Here is a 22,287-nt window from a genome sequence, read left to right as displayed (position 1 = left end):
AAGAGTCCATCAAGAGAGAAATGGATAATGAAGGTATGGTGGTTTTGAGAATCAGGATGTCTCTGGCCAGGTGGTGCATGCTCAGGGATCTGTTAACACACCGTGCCCTTGAGAAACAACCTGGGTTTGTATATTAATGACATGGTATATTATATGAAATTAAAAGACGCTTGCTCCTTGGAAGAAAAGCTATGACCAACCTAGACAACATATTAAAAAGCAGAGACATTACTTTGCCAAAAAGGTCCATCTACTCAAAGCTGTGGTTTTTCCAGTAGTCATGTACGAATGTGAGAGTTGGACCATAAAGAAAGCTGAGTGCTGAAGAATTGATGCTTTTGAACTGTGATGTTGGAGAAAACTATTGAGAGTCCCTTAGACTGCAAGGAGATCACACCAGTCAATCCTAAAGGAAATGAGTCCTGAATATTCATTGGAAGGACTGATGCTGAAGCTGAAACTCCAATACTTTGGCCACAGGCTGCAAAGAACTGACTCATTGGGAAAGACCCTGATGCTGGGAAAGATTAAAGGTGGGAGGATAAGGGGATGATATGGTTGGATGGCATCACTGACTTGATGGGTAAGTTTGAGTAAGCTCCAAGTTAATGATGGACAGGGATGTCTGGCATGCTACAGTCCATGGGCTTGCAAAGAGTCAGACACAACTGAACGACTGAACAAGACTGAACTGATGCCTCGTGTATTTCCTGTTAATTTCTGATAACTTAAGATATGCACTCTAACAAAAGTTTGGGTTCAGATACATCTGTCTAATTTTTCAGCTATATTCCAAGAAGGGATTGAGAACAAGGAGGTGTGGGGCAGGAGAGACTGGGCAATATAAGATAAAATTAATTGTCTAGGGAACTCAGGGAAAATGAAACTGATAGAGCTGGTATATTTATAATAACTTGGCATTTAATCCCGTTATCCCTTGCACTGTATAGTTTAATCTCATTCAGTAATAGAGCTGCTAAATGAATAGTGAATATATGCCATGCATTTTTCAGTTATCAAGAACCTTAAACATAAAGAATATATTACCTGTGTTTCTGGTCAAGTATCTTGCAATTGCTAGACTCTGGTGAAGGTTAAGTCCATCAACTTCCAAAATGGGGATTTTGCCAAATGGAAGAGCTTAAAATAAAATAACCAAATAATCAACTTCCAGAACAAAATCAAGTCATAATACTTTTGTTTTACTGATAATTGTGGAAACAAAGCATGAGAGTAACATCGCAGAATTCTTGAATATTTATTCTGTAAAGGATATTGTTAGTTACTCAGTCATGTCCTACTCTCTGTGACCCCATGGACTGAGCCCGGTGCCAGGCTCCTCTCTCCATGAAATTCTGTAGGCAAGAATACTAGAGTGGGTTGCATTTCCTTCTCCACGGGACCATCCCTACCCAGGGATCAAACCCAGGTCTCCTAAATTGCAGGCAAATTCTTTACCCTCTAAGCTACCAGGGAGCCTATCTAGTGCAGGGGTCCCCAACCTCTGGGATCTAATCCTGGTGACCTGAGTTGATGTAATAATAATAGAAATAAAGTGCACAATAAATGTAATGCACTCGAAGCACCCCAAAACCATCACCACCCCCACCCTGGTCTACAGAAAAACCGTCTTCCTGAATCTAGTCCCTGGTTGGGGGTTAGTGGAATCTTTACATTTCACAAGTTAAAAAAAAACACTTGTTAGAAAAAGAAGCTGGCTCACAGATACAGAGGACAAACAGTGGTTACCGGTGGAGAGAGGAAAGAGGGGACAGGCAATATAGGGGTGGAGAAGTAAGAAGGACAGAGTATTATGTATAAGATGAGCTTCAAGGATATATTGTACAAAGTGGGGAATATAGCCAATATTTTATAGTAACCATAAATGGACTATAACGTTTAAAAATTGTGAATCACTATATTGTACATCTGCAACTTATATTGTATGGCAACTATACTTCAAATTTTTTTAAAAAGGGGGTGGGAATGAGTTGTTAGAAGAACTGCTATAGAGTTAGTGACAGAACTGGGTCTAAAATCCAGGTTTACATCAATGCTTAGATACATTATCTCACATACTTACTGTATAATTTTTTTTAAAAAACTTCTCTTTTAAAGTCTCATTAATTTTTCAGTCTTCTGAGATTATATAAATTATTCTTTAAAACCATAGTCTGAGGAATATGGAGTGTCTTGATAATTGAGTTATGGTAAGGAATTTAGCCAAACGCTGATTCTGATGAGGGGCTTTGAAGTATATAGTAAGGCAACAAACATATTTGTACAAATATACAACAGATTCAGAGAACGTGTATTAATATTTCTCTGTAAATCCTACTTTGTTTTCTTATTGAAACCTATTATATTTTTGTCAGCAAGTAATTTTTATTCTTTATTACAGAAACATTCTAAGTTGAAGATAAATACAAATTCTACCACAAAATTATAACCATTTTAACATTTTAATTGCTTTCCCATATACATGTAAATTGGAGTAGCAAATGGCAACCCACTCCAGTATTCTTGCCTGGAAAATTCCATGGACAGAGGAGACTAGCAGGCTACAGTTAGTGGGGTTGCAGAGTCGGAAACGACTGAGCAACTGAGCACACATGCATACATATAAATATAGGATCATAATGTGCATAATGTGTGTAAACCACTTGTTTTTTCATTAGATGATACTTTCCTTTTTTCTTTGTTTTACTTCTGTTTTTCCCTGCTTGTCTGCACCGTGCAGCCTGGGGGAATCTTAGTTCACCAACCAGGGATCAAACCTGTATCCCCTGCCATGGAAGCACCGAGTTTTAACCACTGGACTGCCAGGAAGGTCCCTGATAATACCGTTTTAAATCTTTCTAAATCAATAAAACACCATCTTTTGAACAGCGTGCACTTTGCCGTATGAATTAATCACAATTTTCCCTACCTGTGCCTTGCTTGCTCAGTTGCTTCAGTCGTGTCTGATTCTACAATCCTAAGGACTGTAGCCTGCCATGTTCCTCTGTCCATGGCAAGAATACCGGCAGTGGGATGCCATTTCCTCCTGCAGGGGATCTTCCTGACCCAGGGATTGAACCATCATCTCCTGTATTGCAGCTGGATTGTTTACCACTGAGCCACCTTAGGTTTGGGCATAAAATTATTTTGGAATGAGGGAAAAGAATAAAGTGCCACTTAGAATCCCACAACCCTAATTCAACCGCTAGCATCAGCCTTCAAGTGTCTTTCATATGCACTGAATAGTGCCTGAACTACAGTTCACACCGAGAATAAAAACCTTGCATGCCTCTTACTGTTCTAGGTGTTTAAGAGACTCGGTAAGCAAAACAAAGTCCCAAATAAAGCTGGCACAAATTGTGATGCCTTATTTGAAGCATATGATGAAGAATAAATAACATGCCTAGCATTTGGGGGGTTTTTCCCTTGTGCTAGTCATTGTACTAAATATCGAACATGCCCATTAGGTCTTCAGGTACTTACAACAGCTCTATGAAGTAGGTATTAACTACCATCTTGTTTTATAAATGAGGAAAAGTTATACAAAAAGCCCAGGTCACACACCTGGTAAAGGTGAGATCCAAACTGAGGTCAGTTGGAACTCTTGCTCAGCTGTTTTTAGTTCTAAGAGCCATGTTTTGAGACAGATATTAAAACTCAGAGCAACCCCAGAGGATAGTATCCAAGTTAGAAAGGGTCTGAAAATCACATTATATGAGGATTGGCTTAAGACCTTCACACTATTCACTGAAGGAGACAGAACAAACTAAATGGAACATAAAAGCCATCTCCAATATGGCACAACTGTCAAATGGAAAGAAAAATCTTACTTATTCTAACTATCTCTAAAATGCAGAACCAGAACCAAAAAAAAAAATTCTTTTTCCAAAAAGAAAATTTTAAAGGGCATATTTTAACTCAAGATCAAGAATAATTATTTTACCATTGGAACTGTTAACAGTGGAATGTGTTTTCTTATGAGATGGTAAGCATTCAGCTACTGGAAGCCTTTGAGCCAAGCTTGGGATGATTGCCAACAGTTGGAATACAGGGCTGCATCTAACAAGAAGAAATTTAAGAAGACAAATACGAAGTCCTTTATTTGGTTCCAGAAAGAAATAATTTCAGGGTGTTGGAGTTGTAACTTAACAGGAACACCTGTCAAAAAGCTTTAAGAGATTTAGTGATGCTGAACATAAAGCCTCAGTGTGCTATAGCTGCCAAAATAGCTACTGTGATCTTGGTAAAATGTCTTAGAAAAATGTCTCAACTTGTGCCAGGAGTGATCGTCCCAGTCTACTGTGTGCTGTTCTCATGTCTGGAACATTGTGTTTCCCCATAGGTGCCACACGTAAAATAGCAGAGTCTAGCAGGAGCCTGTTCTACTTGGGTGGTGAGGAAACCCAAACCAGGGGAAACAAATAAATAAATCTCCTCTTCAGGAAGAGCAGACAGTTGTCCCTTGAACCTACATGTGATTGCATATCTCAGTGTATAGGAATCAGTGTCTAAATAAAGAAGGCAGGGAAGGTTGGACTTAATTTCACAATAATCAGAGAAACAATCAAGGAAGTTCCAAAAGTTGATATCTAAACAGAGATACACGTGCATGAGTTACCTGGGGACTTGGTTCTGGATTCAGCCAAAGACTGTCTTTATCTTCAGAGCATTTTCATTGAACTGTCTACACAGCAATGGCTTTCTCTCTGATGTTTTAAAGATTCTAAATTTCTTCAAATAATTGGATGTGAGAGAAAAAAAAATTTGTTCTCCCTTATTTAAATGGTAATTCCAAGACCAATATGTGAAAGCCATATGGAGATAATTTCAGTTTTGTATAAGGAAGTTTCTTTTAAAAGTTTTCCTCCCCTCTACTTTCTGTTCTCCCTTTCCAGAATTTCATGGAAATGTTGCACCTTTTAAACTGACTGATTCTCAATTGTCCTTATTTTTCTCTTATTTTTCATTTTTTCCCTGTTGTGTTTTCTGGAGGATTTACTTACTTTTCATCATTTTATTTGTCTGTTTGTATAAGACATTAACTGAAGAAAATTTTGTCTCTGAACATTCCTTTTAGGTTGTATAGAATATCTTCTCTTTTCTCTGAGGATGGTATATTTTTTTAAGTTGTTTTCTTTCTACACTATCTTGACATCTTCAGAGATGAAAACAATTTCCATCTCCTACTTCAGAGATGGACTCAATAGTTCTAAGGTTCTTCCTACCCCTCTTTGCCAGTGATTGGTTCAGAAATGGGCACATGGACCAGCCTGAGCCAGTGAGACATGAGAGGTTTGCTGAGGTCTCCTGGGAATTTTTTTTTCCTTCTGGGAACACCTAAGGGAGCAGTGTTAAGTTTTCTCCTATAACCTCTCAAGATTGCTGCTCAACACTGCCAGGCTGGAATTTCAGCAAATATATTGCTAGAGCTTCATGATTCAGCCAACACAGTGAGGGGGAAAACTGAATAAAGCCATCCTTGGACCCTGGCCTTCTGGATTTTCAGTTATGTGATATAATTTATGTCCTTGTTATTTAAGCCATTTGGTTTCCTGTTAAAGCAGCTTATCTGACCCATTGTCCAAATGCTATTGATAGCTGAGCAAGCCCAGTCAATTCCAATGGTCAAAAGTTTAACTTCTGTGTTTCTCCATTTCAGCTCTTCTGATGGAGCTTTATGTTCAGTTATTTTGATCTGCTCCCTCTGTCAAGTGTGTGTTTTCACCGCAAGTAGGAAATTTTCTGGGTCACATAGCATTTATTTAACTTGCCTGAACTGCTGTTTAAAATGTAAAGCTACATAAGATCTAAAAACCTTTATATTTTCTTTCCCCCTGAGGAGAGACAAAAGGTTCTAGAAACATTTCCTCTTCACACATTTCCATCAACAATGTTTATGCTACTTACTTGACTTGATTTCAGGCCAATCAGCTTGTTCTATTCTGTGGTCTTCATATTTTATGTCCAAATATGCAAATATATAACGAATAATTTCTGCTCTCCCCCTCATATTAAAATAAATGAGTTTGTAGTTTGGCATGGTGTGATTCTGGAAAGAGTGAAATAGAGCAATTATTTTAACAGCTCTCTAGAGATGTTTCAACGTTTTTCTTGAAGGACTTTTTGAAAAATTTATGACATCGTCTGAGATAACCGGAGACATTAGAGGATATTTCAAAACCAGAATTATAAATCATTATCTTAATAATATATGGGGAAGATTTGATAGAAATAAGATCCTGACTCTCTTTAAGAACTAGCTGGAACATTTCAGTGAAATAACCAAATCCAGGTTTTATTTATAAAAAGATATCAGAGAGTACCTATACATCAAACTTTGGAGAATGGAGTCAAAAACTTTGCATTTTAGGATTTTTTTTTTCTTCTGCCTTTAGACACTTGTAATGAATGGTGTTTGACATCTGCTTTGTTGTTTGCTTTGGTGACACAGCTGAGTTTGTGGGGACAGCTGGGTAAGGATTGCAAGGGCAGGGTACACACAAGAGGCATGTAAACCAGCATGTCGATTTGTCATGCTGTGATTTCCCCCACCCCGTTGCTTTTTCCTGAAGGAAGGGAAGACTAGGGGAAATAACTGCTCTCTTCTCTTACTGCATCCATACTGCTGAGTTCTATTGTGTTGCTTCCACATACAAACAGACCCCATATTGGGGACCTCTGTTGGGATGGGATGATGGTGAGCTTATTTCTTTATTCCCTCTGCAGAGGAGCTAAGAAGAAAGACACAAATATTTCTTACATTTCAGGAAGTTTGCTAAAACAGGCTATATTGGTTAGATGGAGGTCGTCATAATTTTGTGAGTTTTTTGTAATTTGTACAATTTCATTTCTATTGTCTATAAACATTTTGTAATTATAAGCACTAATAGTAGAATGTATTGCAATCTTATAATGATTAGGCAACTGAAACGCATTTTCATTTTTCCACTTAGTTTCTGTGTGCCTTTGGCTGAGTCAACATAGTAGTATCTCCAAATTTCACAGTCCACTTTTTATAAATAGAGATACTAATATAGATTTGGAGATTTAATGAGGTAACACATGTACAGCATTTAGCACAAAGCTAGACACTGAATTTTTAGCTGTTAATAATTTTGAATTCATTCTACTCAAGAATAAACACCATGATTACAACACACAAAATTTTAATTAAATAAAAATAATAAATAGCATTTATTTATTTAAAGTGCTGAGCTTAAATAGTGTATTCTCTACTAAGGAAGTCTTTCAGAGATATGAATGGAATATTAGATAAAAAGTTGGCTGAATTTGGAATGCAAAGTTCCATCTGAAATCACTTCACATAAAAGATAAAACACAAATCAGTCTATCTGTGGGAATGCTGATGGGGAATAACTGTCTGATTGTTTATCTAGACCCCCTCCGGATCCAGGAAACAGTGATGGCAATTTCTAGCAAATCTATTTCTCTAGGCCCAGGTTTTTTCATATCTAGATGCTGTGGAGGTGGCGCTCCTTGTAAGAGACAGAGTCACCCTACAGTCCGCGTCCTGTCCACTTCCATTAGCTAGTCGAGTCCCCACCCAAGTGAAATGTGGCACATACCACACATCAGTATGTGAGGGAATGTTCGCTAAAGAATTCACTAAACTAATGAAAATTCCAAGGTTTCCAGCCCCAAATTCCTTTGGGATGAAATATGCATATAGGAAATCCACATTGGGGCACTAAATTAAGTGCCCCTCAGAACAATGAGGTTGTTTTCCAAGTTTCTTGGAAATATTGAGCTTAGAAATAGTGGGAAATATATGAGAACAAAAAAAAAATAGTGGATAAAAATGTAAAGTAATACATATCTTTCTGAAAAAAATTTTGCATAAGCAAAATAAAGGATCCACATTTATGCAGGATACAAAATGTAATTGTTAGGATTCCTTGGTCTATTTGTTTAAAATCTGAAAAGAACAAAAATAGCTCTTAGAGTGGAAGTGTTGTTCTTAATTGGAGTTTTTATTTGAAACGCATTTCATGTTGGGGTCCTTTAACTGGACTGGAACCTGGTGATCCAGAGTCAACGATAAGTAAGTGAAAGAAGGAAAGAGGCTAATATTCCCTGGGTTACGCAGCTAGCTTCTGCGCTCCAGGGAATCAGCCAAAAATAGAGAGAAAGAGAGAGAAGGACACAGGGACCCAAGTCTCTGGTGGAACAAGGATGCTTTATGTACTCATCTCACACGCTAGTAAAGTAATGCTCAAAATTCTCCAAGCCAGGCTTCAGCAATAGGTGAACCATGAACTTCCTGATGTTCAAGCTGGTTTTAGAAAAGGCAGAGGAACCAGAGATCAAATTGCCAACATCCGCTGGATCATAGAAAAAGAGAGTTCCAGAAAAACATCTATTTCTGCTTTTTTAACTATACCAAAGCCTTTAACTGTATGGATCACAATAAACTGTGGAAAATTCTGAAAGAGATGGGAATACCAAAACACCTGATCTGCCTCTTGAGAAATTTGTATGCAGGTCAGGAAGCAACAGTTAGAACTGGACATGGAACAACAGACTGGTTCCAAATAGGAAAAGGAGTTCGTCAAGGCTGTATATTGTTGCCCTGTTTATTTAACTTCTATGCAGAGTACATCATGAGAAACGCTGGACTGGAAGAAACACAAGCTGGAATCAAGATTGCCGGGAGAAATATCAATAACCTCAGATATGCAGATGAAACCACCCTTATGGCAGAAAGTGAAGAGGAACTCAAAAGCCTCTTGATGAAAGTGAAAAGAGGAGAGTGAAAAAGTTGGCTTAAAGCTCAAGATTCAGAAAACGAAGATCATGGCATCCGGTCCCATCACTTCATGGGAAATAGATGGGGAAACATTGGAAACAGTGTCAGACTTTATTTTTCTGGGCTCCAAAATCACTACAGATGGTGACTGCAGCCATGAAATTAAAAGACGCTTACTCCTTGGAAGGAAAGTTATATCCAACCTAGATAGCACATTCAAAAGCAGAGACATTACTTTGCCAACAAAGGTCTGTCTAGTCAAGGCTATGGTTTTTCCGGTGGTCATGTATGGATATGAGAGTTGGACTGTGAAGAAGGCTGAGCGCCGAAGAATTGATGCTTTTGAACTGGGGTGTTGGAGAAGACTCTTGAGAGTCCCTTGGACTGCAAGGAGATCCAACCAGTCCATTCTGAAGGAGATCAGCCCTGGGATTTCTTTGGAAGGAATGATGCTAAAGCTGAAACTCCAGTACTTTGGCCACCTCATGTGAAGAGTTGACTCATTGGAAAAGACTCTGATGCTGGAAGGGATTGGGGACAGGAGGAGAAGGGGACGACAGAGGATAAGATGGCTGGATGGCATCACTGATTCGACGGACGTGAGTTTGAGTGAACTCCGGGAGTTGGTGATGGACAGGGAGGGCTGGCGTGCTGCGATTCATGGGGTCGCAGAGTCGGACTCGACTGAATGACTGATCTGATCTGATAAATACTGTGCGGTAGTTTGAGCATTCTTTGACATTGCCTTTCTTTGGGATCGGAATGAAAACTGACCTTTTCCAGTCCTGTGGCCACTGCTGAGTTTTCCAAATTTGCTGGCATATTGAGTGCAGCACTTTCACAGCATCATCTTTCAAGATTTGAAAGAGCTCAACTGGAATTCCATCACCTCCACTGGCTTTGTTCGTAGTGATGCTTTCTAAGGCCCACTTGACTTCACATTCCAGGATGTGTGGCTCTAGGTCAGTGATCACACCATCGTGATTATCTGGGTCGTGAAGATCTTTCTTGTACAGTTCTTCTGTGTATTCTTGCCACCTCTTCTTGATATCTTCTGCTTCTGTTAGGTCCATACAATTTCTGTCCTTTATCGAGTCCATCTTTGCATGAAATGTCCCCTTGGTATCTCTAATTTTCTTGAAGAGATCTCTAGTCTTTCCCATTCTGTTGTTTTCCTCTATTTCTTTGCTGCAGCCATGAAATTAAAAGATGCTTACTCCTTGGAAGGAAAGTTGTGACCAACCTAGACAGCATATTCAAAAGCAGAGACGTTACTTTGCCAACAAAGGTCCGTCTAGTCAAGGCTATGGTTTTTCCTGTGGTCATGTATGGATGTGAGAGTTGGACTGTGAAGAAGGCTGAGCACCGAAGAATTGATGCTTTTAGATTGTGATGTTGGAGAAGACTCTTGAGAGTCCCTTGGACTGCAAGGAGATCCAACCAGTCCATTCTGAAGGAGATCAGCCCTGGGATTTCTTTGGAAGGAATGATGCTAAAGCTGAAACTCCAGTACTTTGGCCACCTCATGTGAAGAGTTGACTCATTGGAAAGACTCTGATGCTGGGAGGGATTAGGGGCAGGAGGAGAAGTGGATGACAGAGGATGAGATGGCTGGATGGCATCACTGATTCGATGGACGTGAGTTTGAGTGAACTCCGGGAGTTGATGATGGACAGGGAGGCCTGGCGTGCTGCGAATCATGCTGCGATTCATAGGGTCACAAGGAGTCAGACACGACTAAGCAACTGAACTGAACTGAACTGATATATACTGTATTACAAGGTAGCTTCTTCAGATAAAGATCAAAAGACCAGGTTTTACAAGTTACCAAGGAAACAAAGAGCAATAGAGGCCATAAGGCCAAAAGGCAATCCATATCAAAAGAGGGTCATAGATAATCCCTTTCACCATTTGGAAAGGCTAATGTAGGAAATTAGCCCCATGTCCAAGGAGCGGTGGCTGCGTGGGTGCAGGAGGGCCTAGAGGAGCTATCCCACGTTGAAGGTCAGGAAGGGCAGCAGTGAGGAGATACCCCTCGTCCAAGGTAAGGAGCAATGGCTGCACTTTTCTGGAGCAACTGTGAAGAGATACCCCATGCCCAAGGTAAGAGAAACCCAAGAAAGATGGTAGGTGTTGCAAAAGGGCATCAGAGGGCAAACACACTGAAACCATACTCACAGAAAACTAGTCAATCTAATCACACTAGGACCACAGCCTTGTCTAACTCAATGAAACTAAGCCATGCCCGTAGGACAACCCAAGATGGGAGGGACATGGTGGAGAGATCTGACAGAATGTGGTTCACTGGAAAAGAGAATGGCAAACCACTTCAATATTCTTGCCTTGAGAACCCCATGAACAATATGAAAAGGCAAAATGATAGGATACTGAAAGAGAAACTCTCCAGGTCAGTAGGTGCCCAATATGCTACTGGAGATCAGTGGAGAAATAACTCCAGAAAGAATGAAGGGATGTAGCCAAAACAAAAAGAATACCCAGCTGTGGATGTGACTGGTGATAGAAGCAAGGTCTGATGCTGTAAAGAGCAATATTGCCTAAGAACCTGGAATGTCAGGTCCAGGAATCAAGGCAAATTGGAAGTGGTCAAACAAGAGATGGCAAGAGTGAATGTCGACATTCTAGGAATCAGTGAATTGAAATGGACTGGAATGGGTGAATTTAACTCAGATGACCATTATATCTACTACTGCGGGCAGGAATCCCTCAGAAGAAATGGAGTAGCCATCATGGTCAACAAAAGAGTCTGAAATGCAGTACTTGGATGCAATCTGAAAAACGACAGAATGATCTCTGTTCGTTTCCAAGGCAAACCATTCAATATCACAGTAATCCAAGTCTGTGCCCCAACCAGTATAGCTGAAAGGTTAAGTTGAATGGTTCTATGAAGACCTACAAGACCTTTTAGAACTAACACCCAAAAAAGATGTCCTTTTCATTATAGAGGACTGGAATGCAAAAGTAGGAAGTCAAGAAACATCTGGAGTAACAGGCAAATTTGGCCTTGGAATACAAAATGAAGCAGGGCAAAGACTAATAGAGTTTTGCCAAGAAAATGCACTGGTCATAACAAACACCCTCTTCCAACAACACAAGAGAAGACTCTATACATGGACATCACCAGATGGTCAACACCGAAATCAGATTGATTATATTCTTTGCAGCCAAAGATGGAGAAGCTCTATAGAGTCAGCAAAAACAAGACCAGGAGCTGACTGTGGCTCAGACCATGAACTCCTTATTGCCAAATTCAGACTTAAGTTGAAGAAAGTAGGGAAAACCACTAGCCATTCAGGTATGACCTAAATCAAATCCCTTATGACTATACAGTGGAAGTGAGAAATCGATTTAAGGGCCTAGATCTGATAGATAGAGTGCCTCATGAACTATGGAATGAGGTTCGTGACATTGTACAGGAGACAGGGATCAAGACCATCCCCATGGGAAAGAAATGCAAAAAAGCAAAATGGCTGTCTGGGGAGGCCTTACAAATAGCTGTGAAAAGAAGAGAAGCAAAAAGCAAAGGAGAAAAGGAAAGATATAAGCATCTAAATGCAGAGTTCCAAAGAACAGCAAGAACAGATAAGAAAGCCTTCTTCAGCGATCAATGCAAAGAAATAGAGGAAAACAACAGAATGGGAAAGACTAGAGATCTCATCAAGAATATCAGAGATACCAAAGGAGCATTTCATGCAAAGATGAGCTCGATAAAGGACAGAAATGGTATGGACCTAACAGAAGCAGAAGATATTAAGAAGAGATGTCAAGAATACACAGAAGAACTGTACAAAAAAGATCTTCATGACCCAGATGATCACGATGGTATGATCATGACCTAGAGCCAGACATCCTGGAATGTGAAGTCAAGAGGGCCTTAGAAAGCATCACTACGAACAGAACTAGTGGAGGTGATAGAATTCCAGTTGAGCTATTCCAAATCCTGAAAGATGATGCTGTGAAAGTGCTGCACTCAGTATGCCAGCCAATTTGGAAAACTCAGCAGTGGCCACAGGACTGGAAAAGGTCAATTTTCATTCCGATCCCAAAGAAAGGCAATGCCAAAGAATGCTCAAACTACCGCACAATTGCACTCATCTCACACACTAGTAAAGTAATGCTCAGAATTCTCCAAGGCAGGCTTCAGCAATATGTGAACGATGAACTTCCAGATGTTCAAGCTGGTTTTAGAAAAAGCAGAGGAACCAGAGATCAAATTGCCAACATCCGCTGGATCATGGAAAAAGCAAGAGAGTTCCAGAAAAACATCTATTTCTGCTTTATTGACTATGCCAAAGCCTTTGACTGTGTGGATCACAATAAACTGTGGAAAATTCTGAAAGAGATGGGAATACCAAAACACCTGATCTGCCTCTTGAGAAATTTGTATGCAGGTCAGGAAGCAACAGTTAGAACTGGACATGGAACAACAGACTGGTTCCAAATGGGAAAAGCAGTACGTCAAGGCTGTATATTGTCACCCTGTTTATTTAACTTCTATGCAGAGTACATCATGAGAAATGCTGGACTGGAAGAAACACAAGCCTGAATCAAGGTTGCCAGGAGAAATATCAATAACCTCAGATATGCAGATGACACCACCCTTATGGCAGAAAGTGAAGAGGAACTAAAAAGCCTCTTGATGAAAGTGAAAGTGGAGAGTGAAAAAGTTGGCTTAAAGCTCAAGATTCAGAAAACGAAGATCATGGCATCTGGTCCCATCACTTCATGGGAAATAGATGGGGAAACATTGGAAACAGTGTCAGACTTTATTTTTCTGGGCTCCAAAATCACTACAGATGGTGACTGCAGCCATGAAATTAAAAGACGCTTACTCCTTGGAAGGAAAGTTATGTCCAATCTAGATAGCACATTCAAAAGCAGAGACATTACTTTGCCAACAAAGGTTCTTCTAGTCAAGGCTATGGTTTTTCCTGTGGTCATGTATGGATGTGAGAGTTGGACTGTGAAGAAGGCTGAGTGCCAAAGAATTCATGCTATTGAACTGTGGTGTTGGAGAAGACTCTTGAGAGTCCCTTGGACTGCAAGGAGATCCAACCAGTCCATTCTGAAGGAGATCAGCCCTGGGATTTCTTTGGAAGGAATGATGCAAAAGCTGAAACTCCAGTACTTTGGCCACCTCATGCGAAGAGTTGACTCACTGGAAAAGACTCTGATGCTGGGAGGAATTGGGGGCAAGAGAAGGGGACAACAGAGGATGAGATGGCTGGATGGCATCACTGACTCAATGGATGTGAGTTTGAGTGAACTCCGGGAGTTGGTGATGGACAGGGAGGCCTGGCGTGCTGGGATTCATGGGGTCGCAAAGAGTCGGACACGACTGAGTGACTGATTTGATCTGATCTGATCTGAATGTAGGAAATCCTATGCAAGCATCCAATTTCTATTATCTTAGTCCTGGGAGTGGCTTGCCACTCCTCTCGCTCCTGACAGGTACTGATAAGGAACAGAGGGGTCAAGAGATATAGGAAACGGCACACAGGAATCCTACAGTTAAACATTCCCAGACAATTTCATGCTATTTTAATTGATTTTTATGCTATTGGTCAATGCTCCTGAGGACATTATGAATTTCTTATGAACATTATATGTATATATAGATTCATATTTGTCCATAGGATCAACATTTTAAATTAAATATAATCTTTTCTCATTTGGTCAAATATCACATAATTCTACATGAAAATGAGAGGGTTGTTGTTAATTCTGCAAAATCAAACTTTTACATTGTATTTAATTTAAGTAAAGAAGACATTTAAAAATTCCTAGCATGAATTGGTAGCTGTCTTTATTTCTCTGCAAATATATCTTTACATCTAAAACTTGGCAAGGCCCATGGACATCTGACAAATGCTTATCTTGCTTTCAAGAACATGCTTTCAACAGTCATAACTCATTAATGAAGCTTTACTTTAACATCACATTTCTATAGTCACTTGCATAGTTGTATTTTCTACCAAGCAAAAGTCTGGTTTCTTAATTTTTTCCTGTTATAAAACTCCAAACTTGAAGACTTTTATTTTTTAAGATATACGTGCACATTTTATAACACAAAACCAGTAAGTACTAAAGATAAAAACTGTTGGAAGCATATACTGACTCTAAAAATCCTTTCTATATCTTATAAGCTTTTGCAGAAAGACTAACAAGAGGAATTCCAAGTAAATGTTTTCATGGCCAATGAAAACATAAGGAAACTTACAATAAAATCTAAAGTAGAAAAACATATTTTTTCCCTGATAGCATTTATCAGTATATCTGTAACAATATACTGCTGATATGAGAGAGGAGCTACCCCGCATCCGAGGCCAGGGGCAGTGGCTGGGAGGAGCTACCCCACACCCGAGGCCAGGGGTGGCGGCTGGGAGGAGCTACCCCACGCCCGAGGTTAGGGGAAGCGGCCGAGAGGAGCAACCCCACATCCAAAGAGTGGTGGGTGCGCAGGCGCAGAAGGGCCCAGAGGAGCTACTCCATGTTCAAGGTCAAGGGGAGGGGCAGTGAGGAGATACCCCTCATCCAAGGTAAGGAGCAGCAGCTACGATTTGCTGGAGCAGCTGTGAAGAGATACCCCATGTCCAAGGTAAGAGAAACCCAAGTAAGATGGTAGGTTTTGCAAGAGAGCATCAGAGGGCAAACACACTGAAGCCATAATCACAGAAAACTAGTCAATCTAATCACACTAGGACCACAGCCTTGTCTAACTCAATGAAACTAAGCCATGCCCGTAGCACAACCCAAGACGGGCGGGTCATGGTGAAGACGTCTGACAGAATGTGGTCCACTGGAGAAGGGAATGGCAAACCACTTCAGTATTCTTGCCTTGAGAACCCCATGAACAGTATGAAAAGCCAAAATGATAGGATACTGAAAGAAGAACTTCCCAGGTCAGTAGGGGCCCAATATGCTACTGGAGGTCAGTGGAGAAATAACTCCAGAAAGAAGGAAGGGATGAAGCCAAAGCAAAAACAATACCCAGCTGTGGATGTGATTGGTGATAGAAGCAAGGTCCAATGTTGTAAAGAGCAATATTGCCTAGGAACCTGGGATGTCAAGTCCATGAATCAAGGCAAATTGGAAGTGGTCAAACAGGAGATGGCAAGAGTGAACATCGACATTTTAGGAATCAGCAAACTAAAATGGACTGGAATGGGTGAATTTAACTCAGATGACCATTATATCTACTACTGTGGGCAGGAATCCCTTGGAAGAAATGGAGTAGCCATCATGGTCAACAAAAGAGTCCAAAATGCAGTACTTGGATGCAATCTCAAAAATGACAGAATGATCTCTGTTTGTTTCCAAGGCAACCATTCAATATCACAGTAATCCAAGTCTATGCCCCAACCAGTAAAGCTGAAGAAGATGAAGTTGAACAGTTCTATGAAGACCTACAAGACCTTTTAGAACTAACACCCAAAAAAGATGTCCTTTTCATTACAGAGGACTGGAATGCAAAAGTAGGAAGTCAAGAAACACCTGGAGTAACAGGCAAATTTGGCCTTGGAATACGGAATGAAGCAGGGCAAAGGCTAATAGAATTTTGCCAACAGAATACACTGGTCGTAGCAAACACCCTCTTCCAACAACACAAGAGAAGACTCTATACATGGACATCACCAGATGGTCAACACCGAAATCAGATTGATTATATTCTTTGCAGCCAAAGATGGAGAAGCTCTATACAGTCAGCAAAAACAAGACCAGGAGCTGACTGTGGCTCAGACCATGAACTCCTTATTGCCAAATTCAGACTTAAATTGAAGAAAGTAGGGAAAACCACTAGACCAGTCAGGTATGACCTAAATCAAATCCCTTATGATTATACAGTGGAAGTGAGAAATTGATTTAAGGGCCTAGATCTGATAGACAGAGTGCCTGATGAACTATGGACTGAGGTTCATGACACTGTACTGGAGACAGGGATCAAGACCATCCCCATGGAAAAGAAATGCAGAAAACCAAAAATGGCTGTCTGGGGAGGCCTTACAAATAGCTGTGAAAAGAAGAGAAGCAAAAAGCAAAGGAGAAAAGGAAAGATATAAGCATCTAAATGCAGAGTTCCAAAGAATAGCAAGAACAGATAAGAAAGCCTTCCTCAGTGATCAATGCAAAGAAATAGAGGAAAACAACAGAATGGGAAAGACTAGAGATCTCGTCAAGAAAATTAGAGATACCAAGGGAACATTTCATGCAAAGATGGGCTCGATAAAGGACAGAAATGGTATGGACCTAACAGAAGCAGAAAATATTAAGAAGAGATGTCAAGAATACACAGAAGAACTGTACAAAAAAGATCTCCACGACCAATATAATCACAATGGTGTGATTACTCACCTAGAGCCAGACATCCTGGAATGTGAAGTCAAGTGGGCCTTAGAAAGCATCACTGCGAACAAAGCTAGTGGAGGTGATGGAATTCCAGTTGAGCTATTCCAAATCCTGAAAGATGATGCTGTGAAAGTGCTGCACTCAATATGCCAGCCAATTTGGAAAACTCAGCAGTGGCCACAGGACTGGAAAAGGTCAGTTTTCATTCCGATCCCAAAGAAAGGCAATGCCAAAGAATGCTCAAACTACCACACAATTGCACTCATCTCACACGCTAGTAAAGTAATGCTCAGAATTCTCAAGCCAGGCTTTAGCAATATGTGAACCGTGAACTTCCAGATGTTCAAGCTGGTTTTAGAAAAGGCAGAGGAACCAGAGATCAAATTGCCAACATCTGCTGGATCATGGAAAAAGCAAGAGAGTTCCAGAAAAACATCTATTTCTGCTTTATTAACTATGCCAAAGCCTTTGACTGTGTGGATCACAATAAACTGTGGAAAATTCTGAAAGAGATGGGAATACCAGACCACCTGATCTGTCTCTTGAGAAACCTATATGCAGGTCAGGAAGCAAGAGTTAGAAGTGGACATGGAACAACAGACTGGTCAAATAGGAAAAGCAGTATGTCAAGGCTGTATATTGTTACTCTGCTTATTAACTTATATGCAGAGTACATAATGAGAAATGCTGGGCTGGAAGAAGCACAAGCTGGAATCAAGATTGCCGGGAGAAATATCAATAACCTCAGATATGCAGATGACACCACCCTTATGGCAGAAAGTGAAGAGGAACTCAAAAGCCTCTTGATGAAAGTGAAAGAGGAGAGTGAAAAATTTAGCTTAAAGCTCAATATACAGAAAACAAAGATCATGGCATCTGGTCCCATCACTTCGTGGCAAATAGATTAGGAAACAGTGGAAACATTGTCAGAATTTATTTTTGGGGGCTCCTAAATCACTGCATATGGTGACTGCAGCCATGAAATTAAAAGACGCTTACTCCTTGGAAGGAAAGTTATGACCAACCTAAACAGCATATTGAAAAGCAGAGATATTTCTTTGCCAACAAAGGTTCTTCTAGTCAAGGCTATGGTATTTCCAGTGGTCATGTATGGATGTGAGAGTTGGACTGTGAAGAAAGCTGAGCACCAAAGAATTGATGCTATTGAACTGTGGTGTTGGAGAAGACTCTTGAGAGTCCCTTGGACTGCAAGAAGATCCAACCAGTCCATTCTAAAGGAGATCAGTCCTAGGTGTTCTTTGGAAGGAATGATGCTAAAGCTGAAACTCCAGTACTTTGGGTACCTCATGTGAGGAGTTGACTCATTGGAAAAGACTCTGATGCTGGGAGGGATTGGGGGCAGGAAGAAAAGCGGATGACAGAGGATGATATGGCTGGATGGCATCACCAACTCAATGGACGTGAGTTTGAGTGAACTCTGGGAGATGGTGATGGACAGGAAGGCCTGGCGTGCTGTGATTCATGGGGTTGCAAAGAGTCGGACAGGACTGAGTGACTGAACTCAACTGTAACAATTATCTCACTTTGCTAAAGCCCTTATTTCATAAGGATAATGAAGTAAAAGGTTGAACTTAAAACACATCCCCCCCGCCCCCACCAAGGGATGCAGTGAGGATCAAGTTCAGGGTAGAGAAGGTAATGGAAGAGAGTGAGTGGTTCTGGAGTGAGCCAACCACTTACTATCTGAATGGCCTTGGGCAAGTCAGTGTTCCTCACTTTACTTTCCTTACCTGTAAGATGGCAATGAAAATACTGTGTGTAAAGTACCAAGGAGATCAAACCAGTTAATCACCCCTGAATACCCATTGGAATTACTGATGCTGAAGCTGAACTCCAATACTTTGGCCACCTGATGTGAACAGCTGACTTATTGGGAAAGACCCTGATGCTGGGAAAGGTTGAGGGCAGGAGAAGAAGACGGTGACAGAGAATGAGATGGTTGGATGGCATCACCGATTCCATGGACAAGAACTTGGGCAAACTCTGGGAGATGGTGAGGGACAGGGAAGCCAGGTGTGCCAGGTGTGCTAATGGGGTTTAAAGAGTTGGACACGAGTTGGTTACTGAACAACAGAAGTACCACCAATACAGTGCTCAGTGCATAGTATTTACTGAGAAAGCAAAGAAAAAGGAGGAGGGTGAGAAGAGGTAAAAGAGAGAGGGATGGTTCCCCCTAGCAGTGGAGAAGAGTCCAGCTTTGTGTGATTCAACTGGACTCAAGTCCTCGAGATCGTGTTCTTTGGTAAAATCTAGTCTGCTACAGGGACATAAAAAGTGAAAGTTATATAAAAAGAAGATACAAAGTTAGAATCAAGAGTGAGAGAAACTTTGCCTAGACCAAATGAACAGAAATGAAATGCAGTGAGCAGGATCTGGAATTCTGCTAGCGGCACTGGGCAGCCTGCTACTGCTGCTAAGTCGCTTCAGTCGTGTCCCACTCTGTGCGACCCCATAGACGGCAGCCCACCAGGCTTCCCCATCCCTGGGATTCTCCAGGCAAGAACACTGGAGTGGGTTGCCATTTCCTTCTCCAATGCATGAAAGTGAAAAGTGAAAGTGAAGTCGCTCAGTTGTGTCCAACTCTAGGGACTCCATGGACTGCAGCCTACCAGGCTTCTCCATCCATGGGATCTTCCAGGCAAAAGTACTGGAGTGGGGTGCCATTGCCTTCTCCAATTGGGCAGCCTAGACCTTAGCTTTTTTCAGAAAGAAAAAGTGAATGATTAGTCACTCAGTCGTGTCTGACTCTTTGTGACCCCATGGACTGTAGCCAGCCAGACTCCTCTGTCCATGGAATTCTCCAGGCAAGAATACTGGAGTGAGTTGCCATGCCCTCCAGGGGATCTTCCCCACAAGGGATTGAACCCAGGTCTCCTGCATTGCAGGCAGATTCTTTACCATTTGAGCCACTGGGAAAGCCCCCAGGATATTTTTCAGAATAAAAGGGAATAAAATCCTCTACACAGGATGGGAGGTTGGAGGAACCTGCTTGAAACATACGTAAGGAGTAGAAAGGAAGAGACAAAATTGTCCTTCTTTACAATCAAATGCTTGCCCATATTCAAAATCCAAGAGACTCTAGAGGTAAACCTGATCCTAAACTTCAAATGGAAATGCAAAGGACTAAAATAGTCCCCTAAAATTTAAGAGAATAGAGGCGAGAACTTGACCTACCAGATAGCAAGACATATAAAAAGCCATGTAATTATGGTAATGTGATGTTTGTTCAGGACTAGATAAAGGGAGATGCACAGAGTCTGGAGACAGAACCTCAGATATATGAGAGACAAGATATTACAGTGGGCTTCATAAGAGGAGTAGGCTAAAATGTTTGGGAGACAAAAGAGGAAAGATAACACATAATTAGACCCTGACTTCACATGATACATGGAAATAACACCCAGGTGTATTGTAGACTTGAATATGATTTAATGGGCCTATGCAAATTCCAGTGTCATGCTGGTCACTTATTTCCTGTTAGCTTCATCTCTGAGCCCTGTCATAGTCATTCTGTGTTAGGGGAAGCTGCATTTATTTCCTGAAATGATTTAGAAACAAGAAGGAAAACGTTTGATCATCCTTAAGCTTCTCCTGTACACCTAGAAACTAACTGCTGCTTTTCTCCCACTCCACACCAAGTCATGAGAAGTTCCTGATTCGGCAGATAAACAAAAAGCTTACTTCAGCTTCTTTTTAAAAAATAAGATATAAAGATTCTTAAAGAACATAGGGGTGGATGACTAACTAATACCCTGATGGGTATTAGTTACCCACATAAACACTCATATGAATGTAGCCATTAAGTGCAAAAGAAAATACAGCTTTTGATATTTGCTAAACTTGTTTAGAAATTAAATACATAGAAAATAGTAGTGCTTTTGAAAAATTCTACACTGGGTATTTCCTTTCTTTCTCCTAGGTTTGTAGCTCTTTTTTACTTTATGTAATACTGATACATTTCAGCCGATTAACAACAAAATACAGAAATATTTAATCCCAGAAGCAATTTTCATGCAGTCATTGAAAATACAAACTATCTTTATAAATCAATTTAATTTTAACTAAGTCTTTATTCTAATATGTATATTGCTGTAAGAGTACAGTAAAACAGAGTCTCAAAAATTCTAATGTCTCTGCTAGAAAAATAACAACATCCAAATTCAGCTCTCTGGCAAAGGAGGCTAAGATTCAAATACTTTGTTAAGCACTTTAAAGATTTAAACAGATTATTTGAAAATGGGATAGAATTTGGAGAGTAATTTTGATGGATAGATGCTTACAAATAAAGAATTAACAATTTTACAGTTCAATCTAAAAACAGGGCATAAGACAGACACATACAGAATATGACAGTAATAAAAATAAACCTAAAATGAAGAGAGAAGATTATATAATTTCTAATCTCTGTACAGTTCAGTCATATCACTTACTTGGGCTGTGTCTCTGTGGAGTTTCTAGTATCGTCTATGCTCTTATGTATGACTGCATTTGGGTTTATATGAAGAGTAAGATCAAGCCACAGTGATCAAGATCATTGGTCACAAGCCAATGAGAGAAGTGACTTACTTCCATCTAAGTCTCTTCCTTCATTTCTTAGATGAAATGTGCCCGCCTAAAAGTATAAAGACTTCCAGTTATTCTTGGCATTTTATAGGATCTCTTATATAAATAACCTGAGTTATTTGCATACAGTTAGTAAAGTCAAAGTTACAGCTGTCTATTGCTACATGTTCGTTTATTTTTAAAGTCTTTTTTTTTTTTTTAAAGAAAAAGAACCATAGGTCCCAAGAGAAAAAGAAAATTTGAGAGTGAGTAAACCCTCTTTACAGATGTATACACAGCTTGCTCCTCACCTCACTAGCTCTCCTTGGTGAGTCCTCCGCTAGTCCTTGGCTGACCACCTCCTCCCCAGAACCCTCCTCAAACAACCTCTTCCTTTACCTGCTCTGTGTTTATTCATCACAGTGTCTGGCAACACAACGTATTTAATCTGTTTGTATTCATCCTCCCCCAGTGCTACGTAAGCTCCATGAACAGCATGTCATTGGATGAATGTCCCAGTGTATATTTCCCCACAAGTCATTTTTTAATTTTTTTTTCAAGTCATATTTTAAAAGAGGCTCTCTAAATTCTCA

General features: G+C 40.4%; 1 protein-coding gene across 1 annotated transcript in view; it reads right to left on the bottom strand.

Annotated features, from left to right (window-relative positions):
- The window catches only part of HPGDS (hematopoietic prostaglandin D synthase), a 37,101-nt gene extending 15,473 nt beyond the window's left edge, over positions 1-21,628 (bottom strand). The window contains exons 1-3 of the mRNA XM_070372146.1: positions 21,583-21,628; positions 5,908-6,049; positions 1,048-1,140 (exon numbers count right to left, since the gene is read on the bottom strand). Of these exons, the coding sequence (XP_070228247.1) occupies positions 1,048-1,140; positions 5,908-6,040 (226 nt within the window). The 5' untranslated portion in view covers positions 6,041-6,049; positions 21,583-21,628. The remainder of the gene's footprint in view (positions 1-1,047; positions 1,141-5,907; positions 6,050-21,582) is intronic.
- Positions 21,629-22,287: the final 659 nt, after the last annotated feature.

This window comes from Bos mutus, chromosome 6, assembly GCF_027580195.1.
Source record: "Bos mutus isolate GX-2022 chromosome 6, NWIPB_WYAK_1.1, whole genome shotgun sequence".
NCBI lineage: Eukaryota > Metazoa > Chordata > Mammalia > Artiodactyla > Bovidae > Bos > Bos mutus.
This window is presented reverse-complemented; position numbering and strand designations above follow the sequence as displayed.